A 10,381-nucleotide genomic window follows, 5' to 3' on the forward strand; every position below is an offset into this window, starting at 1 on the left:
GGGTACACCCTGGACAGGTCGCAAGTCCATCACAGGGCCACTTATAAATTATATATTTTTTCTGGTATAAATCTGCTGTTTTACATGATTGTTGAATGAAATTAACATAATTATTAATTTATTGTAAAAACATGACAGATAATCTGTGAAACAGATCCAGTTCAGCTGCTGTTTATCTGTTAGTTTCTATAGTGGATGTGAGCTGTTGTCCTGTTTGGTCTGTTTCTGCTCCTCCATGCTGTCACAGATGCTAACAGTGGACGGGATGGGCGGTGCTCAATCTAGTGTTCTTATTCAAGTCTATGATAAAAGCTCTTTGCATCACAWTGAACACTGAGCTGCTCTTTGCTGTTTTTCCTGCAGGTGGAGCCATTTGCCAGTCTGGCAGGATCTGTTCGCAGCTCCGTTCCCCGTCTCCTCATCAATAAAAACCTGGTGGGGCCGTTCGCGTGGGGCCCCCGACCTCAGGACGTGGTGCAGCTGGGAGATGTGGTCAGCGGCGTGCAGGCCCTCGTTGATGCCCTTGGCTGGAACCAGGATTTAAACACTCTGATGGCGACTGGTGCTGAGAAAGTGAGCAGGTTTACTAAAAGTTGGTTAGTTCATAAACTGATCTGTACAGCCTAATTTCACAGGATGTATTGATTTGTCTGAAGCTTCATTTTTGAAAAGAAATCCTTTATTTTTCACAAGTCTTGAGAAAGGTTTGGTTTTTTTCTTTCTTTTTACAGTCTACAAGAAAAAGAGAAGAGTGAGTTAGTTCTCTGATGGAGGCTCATTGAACTGCAGCTGACTTCTTTTTAACTGATCGTACAAACAGACAAATGACCTCTTTATTAGATTAGATAATGACTACTGAGGATTTTAAATTTAACATGAATTTCAGGTAAGTGATGCACATCAGGTTGCCTTTTCGTTAAATGGCTGTTAATCAGAAACAAAACACCCTGATGGTGGACTCATGGTTCAGAAACAAAGCAGTGGAAACATCAATATACATAATCCTGTGATAATAAGAATAAAGGAAATTAGTTTTTTTATTGTAGCAGTTTAATCCCTTTGAGAACAATGTCTTATTCAGAACATTTCAACCAGTGATTCAGCCTCAAGTCATTTAGAATGTCTTTTTTTCCATTTATATCAAAAAGTGTCATAACTTTAACTTTAAATTAAAAGAAAACACAGGTAAAGGTGACTGCTCAACCAACAAATCCAAAACAACAAAATGGCAATATCTTCTTGTGGAACATTAGAAAATTATAAATGGTTCGGTTTTGTCTGAAAACTCCCAGCGTTAAATAAAAAAAATTGACACGTTACACTCCAGTCACTTTAGTGATTCACTTTTTGCTAATAACGTCATGCATACCACAAATAAGAAAATTGCATTAAAATCAGCACCAGTGTACAAACTGAACCTATCTTATTTTACTCCTAATCCCATGACTGGTATGAAAAAAACACAGAGGMCCCCTGTCTCTACACCAGATTTTTCCCCCATTTATTAAAAAAGGTCTCTGAGTCAAAAACACAGAAATACCCATACCACACCACCAGGTAGCCAGAATATCCACATTTAACAGCAAATAAAAACAGAGACGAAGAACTTTCCTCGCTTTTTGAAAAAAATTTCCCAAAATATTTTCAGCTTATTTAATATTTACAAATTTTTCTTTGTTAATCAGTTCAGCACATAAACCAAAAGTTGACAAGATTTAGTTAAAATGAGACAAATGTAGAAAAAACAGTAAAAGTGGCTCCACTGTTGTTTTAGTTTCTAAGACACAAAGTGATAATGGGTACACGCCAAACAAAGCTGCTAAAGCTTGTTTGGCATGTACCAAGTTATATTTGGCAATAAATCTTATACCATTAGAATTAAAGCCTGTTAATTTCCATTTTAAATGGTTACACATGTGTAAGGAACATGCATGTGTGGGATGAGCAGTAGAGTTGAGGGTTGGACACTTTGTCAACTCTTCTGTGCCAAACAGCTTATTCTGCTGTCGTTGCTACTGACTCTTGTTTTGAGCTCTGGTACCCCAAGGTGCTGCCAGCCAGGTGCCTGCTATAAGATTTATTGCCAAGAACCATTGGGCGTCATGCAAGAACATGCTCGTGTCCTTATCCTAAATTTCTCTTACTTTTGTTCGTACGAAGGGTTCGTACGAACATGCCACGTCAGCTTCAACAAACTCTTCTATCTTCAGGAAAAATGTGTAAATGAGCTGCGTAAACTGATGAATGTGTATCAGCTGCTCGTGCATGGGGATAGGTGATTTACTAATTACCACCCCAAAAACACCATACAAGGATATTTGTTTCCTGCCACACATACCAGGAAGTGTTCATTCACAAGTGACATCGCAAAGTAAAAAAGAAGGACTAGTTCAGAGATTGAAGTCCTGCGCTCGGAGATCCACAGAAAAAAAGAGTCATTTTTAGCAGCGTCAGCTGTGGAATTAAAGGATCTGTTTTAAAGCCGAGGAATGAAATAACTACTGCTGTTAATGTTGTGTCTCCTGTGGGTCGTACAGTCACAGAAATAAAATCGAAATCATATTTATCTCTCTGTAGTTCTGCTCCGGTTTTTCTTTGGTCAAATATTTTTAATTTCAGTGTAAACAACTGTGTTACATGTTTCACTTCAGGGGAGCAGTCCCCCCCCCCCCCCCCCCCCGGGGTCAAGTGTCGGATGCGTTTCTGAAAAACAGCATTTTAAAATGTCTCAAAACTTCAATTAACTTCATATGAATATTGTAGTGCTATACAACAGCATTAATAGCCAATTTAATTTAATTTAACCAATTTATGTCATTAGTCTGCATTATTACATTTAAAATTATAACTCTAATTCAAACAGAAAAACCTCTTGTCAACATAATTATAAAGTGTGATTTATTTTCAACTCAAAATATCTTCAAACTAATGAAATATAAAGTTATTAATGAAGCAAATCCATCTGGATAACAGCAGACTGACTGCTTGTAAAATATACAACAGGTCTGAACCACTCGTGAATTTTGTTCAAATCTGAAAAAAATCTTAGAATACGAAAAAAATGGTGAATGCCACAAATTCTCCTAAATCACTCATACGCACAACTTAAGAACAAATCTGTGCGTACGAACGATTCTTGCATGAGGCCCAATGTTACAACAAAGAATAATCTAACAAACAAACTGAGTTAGTTTTTGTGCCAAGTGTCTTGTACAGTAAACACAATTTTTAAAGTACTAAAAAAGAATGAAAACCCTAAAGACGTTTCTCTTTCCATCCAGGAAGATTTTCACAAAAAATAAAAAAATATCTGTTGAGTGTGTGTGATTTGACCCTGTCACATTAAGCTTGGTTTCCTGTCAGTTTCACTCTCATTCACACCTTCATACATGTAACTGAAACATCGTGAGTCTGAGGCTCATGAGCATCCCTTCTGAGGAGCGAGGGATTCCAGTTAACCTGCAAGTCAAGGCCTCTCATGTGAGGTGAAGGACGATTTTGGAGGTTAAACTCCATTATTCCATTTACTTTGTGTACTAGTACCACAGCATGAGGATTACCTTGTTTGCCAGTTGGTGCAGCAGATTTGAGAGACTCATCTTTACTCCTCTAAACACTCACTGCAGTCAAACACCTTTAACTTGTCTTGACTGACCAGATAACGTTTCTCCAGAAGACATTTGGCTCGTCTGTGGAGGTAGCTGCAGATTTTCATTGAACTTTAACATGAAACCTTTGAATCAGTGGCTTCTGTTTTAGTTGGCACCCCCTCAGCCCATGATGATTGGCTTCAGTGTGGACAGTAACACTGATGTTCTGTCTGATTTCAGTTCAGGACAGGATGAGCCTTGATAGTTCCTGGGTAGTTCCTGAACATCCTAATCAATTTATACTCCGTATATAGCAAGCATGTCCAACTCCGGTCTTCAAGGGCCGGTCTCCTGCAAGTTTTAGATTTGTCCCTGCTTCAACACAGCTGATTCAAATAGATGATTTACTTTGTCAGTTTTAGGTCTGCAGAGGCCCACTAATTAAGCACTCTTTAGGTTCAGCTGTGTTGAACCATGGCAGCACCTAAAACATGCAGGACACCGGCCCTTGAGGACCGACTCTGGACACCACTGCATTTCCATTGACCAAGAAAATGTGCAAATTAGAATTTCGAAAATAAATTTGCTCAATGGAAACATGTCAATTTCGGAAAAAAAATACATTTTTCGACAAAATGTTTTTGCGCTAGGAAAAAGTGGTTTTTCGACCGTATCGAAATTGATGTATTTTGCAAAACTACAATGGAAACACTTTTTTCACATCACGGGAGTCACATGATCAAGAACCAGCTGTTTCTACTGGCAAAAATGATGACGAAGAAGATAACAGGAAGTAAAAATAGTAGTGAAATCACCAAAGTAGTAAAAGTATTAAACTCACCGACTACATTTTCCCAAAAACGCAGCATATGTAGCCGCTCCCAGGTATAAGGGGCTTGTCACTCGAAAGCCTCGATCAGACGCCGGCATCTCCTCTGATGGCTGATGATGAGCTCTAGTGTCGTGGTAGCAATGTGCTATGTGTTTACATCCATTGCCGCCATGTTTGCAATGAATTATCGCGAGAACAAATGTATTCACTTATGATTTTAAAAGCATTTCTTACTTAATGGAAACACCGCAATTGTGAAACTGTTTTTCGACATTAAMAGAATATCGACAAAGTTTTGCGCACATTTTCAATGGAAACGCAACTAGTGTTATACAGCATCTTCACTGAATTTCCCATTGTTCTGAGTATCTGTCAGTTCAACAAGTGCTGTCAAACAAACTAATGCTGGTTAATGAAAGCTACCAGCTGTAGTCCATCGTCATCACTAATAAGATTAATGGCTCTAGGCCTTGTAAAGTTAAAATACTTTCAGCACCCCTTATTCAAAGATAAAGGACAGTGTATTGTGCCAGTCCTTGTTTCTGTACCATGGCCGTTGCTTACGAAGATGTCAACAGATCATTGTGTGACCCAGAGTTTGGAAAGAACAAGAAGTCCTGGAGGCTCTCCAACGGATTTTAGTTTTCGACACAACTGTCCAAACTTTAGTTTTTGTCCCCCACCTCGTCGAGTTAAACCATAAAGGCCATTGACAACTTATTTGAGCATGAATGTAAAATTATGATGTTGATTAGAAGAAAGTATGGTGTCAGGTTGCTATCAAAAATAAACATAAATGTGAAACCAGAATTGTGTGCTTATTAGTCAATAGTTGTTCATAACTAAAATTTGCAAACTAATTATTTAAAATCTCATACAAAACATGAAAACACAGTTTAAAAAGTTGATTTCAGTAACTTAGACATACAAAGTTCAAGTTCTCTCCAGCATGCTTAGCACACACATACTGTATTTGTGTAGCAACACAAATGTTTTTAGTTGAGAAATTAATGAACACAATTAAACAAATGTTATCATGCATGACACATTCTTTCACGGTAGTATGCTGATTTTGAGAAAGATTTAAATTTTTTAGCCTGACAAACCATAAACATTAGCCCTTGTTTGGCTAGCCTTTAGCATAGCCTTGTGAATTTTTCTCCTAACACTATATTCTGGGACTAAGGTAATACGTATTTATCTATTTGACAGAACCTCACCTGAAAACTGACCAGACTGTCCTTTAAACTTAACAGTCTGTCAGAGGACAGTGGGTGTCAGCAGCAGCTATGCAAACATTTCTTGAAAAACTTCCTAAACTCTGTGTTGAAGATGGTGTAGATGATGGGATTGAGGGCACTATTGACGTAACCCAGCCAGGTGACGATGCTGATCAGAGCGGGAGGGATGTTGCAGGTCAAACACAAGGCTCGCATTGTGTGGACCACAAAGAATGGAGTCCAGCAGAACAGGAAGCAGCCTGTGTGAAAAATAATGAGTAAAAAAGATATTTCAATAAATAACTATAATAAAAGCAGCAGTAAAAAACTGTCATTTAAATCCACCAATAAAACAAGACTATCTTTTTGTAACAGTCTCTAAATCAGTTTAGTTAAAACCCTGTCTTTCTGTAACCCCTCCATATTTTAATGTTTTTTATCTCAGTAGCATTGTTAGGAAAATAATACATTAATGAAATCCTGCAGCAGCTTCGCAGTGAGTCAGCCAGAGGAGAACCTGCAGGGATTTCTAGGACTACACAAGAAGGCTCAATAATCAGCATATATGACATGTTGCCTTTTATTTTCATCAAATATTTTAATAATCTAAAATTCATATTTTAGATTTTATTTATTTTCTCCACTTTTTATATGAATGAATGAATGAATGATTTATTTCTTCGGGACAGTGTGCAATTAAAACATAATTTGATGCATTGCACCAGATTTAGCCTAATTTATATCTGTAGTCCCATCAAACAGTAAAAACAAAACAACATCCAACAATAAAATAGAAATAAGAGAGGAAACAGAAAAATAAAAATAATAAAACATTTTGCAATTAAAAAATACATATAACACCCCACTATATTCTCTTATTTTCAGTAAACCACTTTGTAATTCAGCAAGAAAAAGTTTCCAATTAAACAAAATATTTATACAATCAGATTTTTTTCCATTTGCTTTTTTAGGCCATGGGTGTACTCTGCAGGAGGGTTAGGGGGTTATGACCCCCACAATAATTTGATTCAGTTCATACCCCCCATCCCAAATAAGATGACATAATTTGCTCTAACACAATAGAAAATTAACTGGTTAAGTACACAGCTGCAACWCTTATTTTCTCCAGGTAATTCTGACCTGATTTCAGAATTCATGATGCCATAATGTACGTTGTAGCATAGCAGCTGAAAATAACACGCTGGGTTTTAGTCTTGTCACATTATGGCTGTTTTTGTTGAATTGTGTTTTAATTTGTCCTGGCCAAACTGTAGTGCACCAGGAAAATACATACTCTTGGAAAATACAGAAATTTAGGTTGTAATATATATATCTTTAAAAATGTAAAATATTTGTTATTGTGGGACAAATGGGGGGGAAGTTAAACCTTTTCTTAATTGTTGAACTGATGTGGAACAGAAAAGGTGCAGAGTAAATACAAAGAAAACAGGAAAGTGAAGTAAATTACAGCAAAAGCATTACAATATATTTTAACCCCAGAATATCCTGAATAATTTTACAAAACTAAATGATTCAATGATAAATAGACAGAGAGCGTAGCCCCCCAATGGTAGACCTAAAATTACACCCTAGCTACTGGCAGAAATGTTTGCAGCTTTCTCTTTGGTTAGAACTTTACTATCAGGGCAGAAGGCTTAGCTGACGTCAGACATCTACAGGATTAGTTTGATGACTGACCTGTTTCACAGCTTCCAGAGGGACACTATAAACTTTGTAARCACAAAGTGCACACCTTCACTGCAAATGTTCTGACCAAAAACAACAACAAAAAAAAAACAACAACAACTTTATTTTCAAAGTGTTCAAGAGATAAAACACTTTTCAGAATCTGCTCACAGCTATGAACATGAAATTAAGATTCAGAAAACAGAGATGGTTTAAAACCATTGTCATACTGAGTGATATAATSCATAAGAATTTAAACAAGCAGCAGTGGGTAATTATACTGCGGGTCTGATTTCAAAAGGGATCTAATAAAATTCTTTAAAGAAACCATTAAATCAAACTTAAAACTTTAAGTGTGTTTTGTGTATTACCTGTACAGCCCAGCAGCACATTTAGCTGTTGTTGGTTTCTGAAACCTTTATTAGATTTCTGAGATTATAAAGGGGGATTTTAGCACTTTTTATGCATCTGGACTACACTGGAATTGGTCCAGTTGCAAAACTACAACACCTACACTCTTCAAATCTGGACTGGATTATTTTTCACTAATAGCAGGATATTTAAATTTGAGAAAACGTTATAAATCTTAATGTTTTAGAATAAATGTGTACCATTCTGACACCCTGCTGGTTTGAATGAGCTACCTGTACGTGTCATAAATCAGGTCACATCTCCTACAGGACATAGACGTACTGTATGTAGCCTAGTATGGCAGATATACACTGAACAAAAATATAAACAACACTTTTGTTTTTGCTCCCATTTTTCATGAGTTGAACTGAAAGATCTATGACTTTTTCTATGAACACACAACAGACCTTTCCTCAAATATTGTTCAGAAATGTGTATAAATCTGTGTTAGGGGGCACTTCTCCTTTGCAGAAATAATCCACCCCACCTCTAAGGTGTGTCATATCAAGTTACTGATTTTTTTTAAATTTCCCATTATTTAACCAGGCAAATCACATTGAGATCTCAGATCTCTTTTTCAAGGGCGGCCTGGGCCTGAAGGAAACCTACTGTACATGTTTTTGTGCTGTAGGAGTACCCGGAGAAAAACCCACGCAAGCACAAGGAGAACATGCAAACTCCACACAGAAAAACCCCAGGTCTGAACCGGGAATCGAACCCAGGACCTTCTTGCTGTGGGGCGTCGGTGCTAACCACTGAGCCGCCGTGCTGATTATTAGCATGATTATTGCAGAGGTGTRTCTTAGGCTGGCCACATTAAAAGCCACACTGTGCTGTTTTATCACACAGCACAAAGACAGAAATGTCGCAGGTTTTGAGGGGAGCGTGTAATTATGCTGACTGCAGGGATGTCGACCAGAGCTGTTCCCCACGAATCRAATGTTCATTCTTCCACCATAAGTCATCTCCAAAGTTGTTTCAGAGAATTTGGCAGTACATCCAACAGGCCTCAAAATCACAGACCACAAGTAACCACATCAGACCAGGACCTCCACATCCAACATGTCCACTCTGTGTGCCTGTACGTCCTAATATCAGCCCAGAGCTGTCTGCACAGGTCACCAGTGAGCATAATTTTCACATCATCACCTGTTAGTTTAATTCAAATGTTGTTAGAAAAAAAAACTCCCAATAGTTTTAATTTTTCAAAATTAAAAATCTTAAAATACTTTGTTCCAAATTATTACAACAGTTTCAAAAATCATTGTAAAGAACTGAAAATGGCCATTTGTTGAATTTGCAGAAGGACATCATATTTACTGAAATCAAAAGCTAATTCARTCACAGTGCAGACACACGAGGACCCAGAAGGATACATTAAAAATTCTTCAAACAAAATGCTGATGGGGCAGCAAAACTTAYAAAAACACAGGAGAAGCACAGAGGAACATGTAGGAGATCGAGGCATGGGGGATGATCCAAAACATAAAGAAATAAACTGCTGAGGTGGATTTGGAAGGAGACTGACTGATTTGTTGCAACAGATCTTTTTTTAAACAGATACTCACCTACAACAACAGGCAGGACCCTCATAGCTTTCCTCTCCCTGTTGTTAAGTTTGGCCCTCTTCTTGAGCTGTTGCTGTTGGCTGAATGTCACTGTGGGCACAGAGTTTTCTCTGTACTGCCGAGGATAAGGAATCTCTTTCTGTATGTAATCGCCTGAATCATCCATCCGACTCTGGGCCAGGTCCCGCTCAATGATTCTGGGCAGGGGCATCGGCAGAGGCCCGGGAATGGTGCCTGTCAGCGTGGGAAGGGAGGCGGCCGTGGTGGCGTGCTGCAGCTTCCGGCACTCCTCAATGCTGCTGCGCAGTTTGGCCTTACGGGTYTCCTCCCACCGCTGCAGCCCTCGAAAGACACCAAAGTAGAGCAGGACCATTATGGGACAGGGAATGAAGAAGGAGCAGACCGATGAATAAATCACATAATTGTTGTCCTCCAGTTTACACTCGCTGGGGTTACGGTCAGGCACATTGTTGATGCCGAAGATGACCGGTGAGGCAACGGCGGAGGCCAGCAGCCAGGTAGCAGACAGAAGAAGGGTTTGACGGTAGTCCACWTGTTTACGGTTGTAGTTCAGCGGGATGGACACAGCAATACATCTGAAAAACAAAATTTTTCATTCTAGTATGGGAGTAACGTGCAGTAAAGTTGCTCTCTATAATATACAGCTCTAGTCCAAGTGGGACATTCCCAGAAAAACTCCAAAAAAGAGGCATCTAGGATGCATACTAGTCGAAACACATTAGATGAATTCTTTTAATATGGAGGAGCAGCTCTAATCCATGATCAGAGAGATCCTCAACTTCTAAGACTGAGCCTGACTGTGGTAAAGGTTGTAATAAAAATAGGAAAAAAAAACGTTAAAGTCACAAACTTTATTACAGTAACTGTAAAGACCCCAATACAAAACAGTTTAGTCCCATTCTTCTACTGCATTCTTCCTTAACACAGTGTCTTCTTGCACTGCACTGCAAGGAGGTTCTGTAGAACAGCTGGAGTCCTCAGAAACCAGGTGAGCCTGTGATCGGCTGGTGAAGCTAACGGCTAACGCAAAACGGTCAAGAGTCTGGATTTCCC

General features: G+C 38.6%; 2 protein-coding genes across 2 annotated transcripts in view; one reads left to right on the top strand and one right to left on the bottom strand.

Moving 5' to 3' along the window:
* Positions 1-1,045, top strand: part of sirt3 (sirtuin 3) — a 4,360-nt gene extending 3,315 nt beyond the window's left edge. Inside the window, exons 7-8 of the mRNA XM_014001804.1 lie at positions 364-573; positions 732-1,045. Of these exons, the coding sequence (XP_013857258.1) occupies positions 364-573; positions 732-755 (234 nt within the window). The 3' untranslated portion in view covers positions 756-1,045. The remainder of the gene's footprint in view (positions 1-363; positions 574-731) is intronic.
* A 4,415-nt stretch (positions 1,046-5,460) lies between these two features.
* The window catches only part of drd4b (dopamine receptor D4b), a gene marked incomplete in the record, with an annotated part of 10,457 nt that continues 5,536 nt past the window's right edge, over positions 5,461-10,381 (bottom strand). Inside the window, 2 exon segments of the mRNA XM_014001805.1 lie at positions 5,461-5,902; positions 9,308-9,906. Of these exon segments, the coding sequence (XP_013857259.1) occupies positions 5,700-5,902; positions 9,308-9,906 (802 nt within the window).

This window comes from Austrofundulus limnaeus, unplaced genomic scaffold (genome assembly GCF_001266775.1).
Source record: "Austrofundulus limnaeus strain Quisiro unplaced genomic scaffold, Austrofundulus_limnaeus-1.0 Scaffold10, whole genome shotgun sequence".
Lineage (NCBI taxonomy): Eukaryota > Metazoa > Chordata > Actinopteri > Cyprinodontiformes > Rivulidae > Austrofundulus > Austrofundulus limnaeus.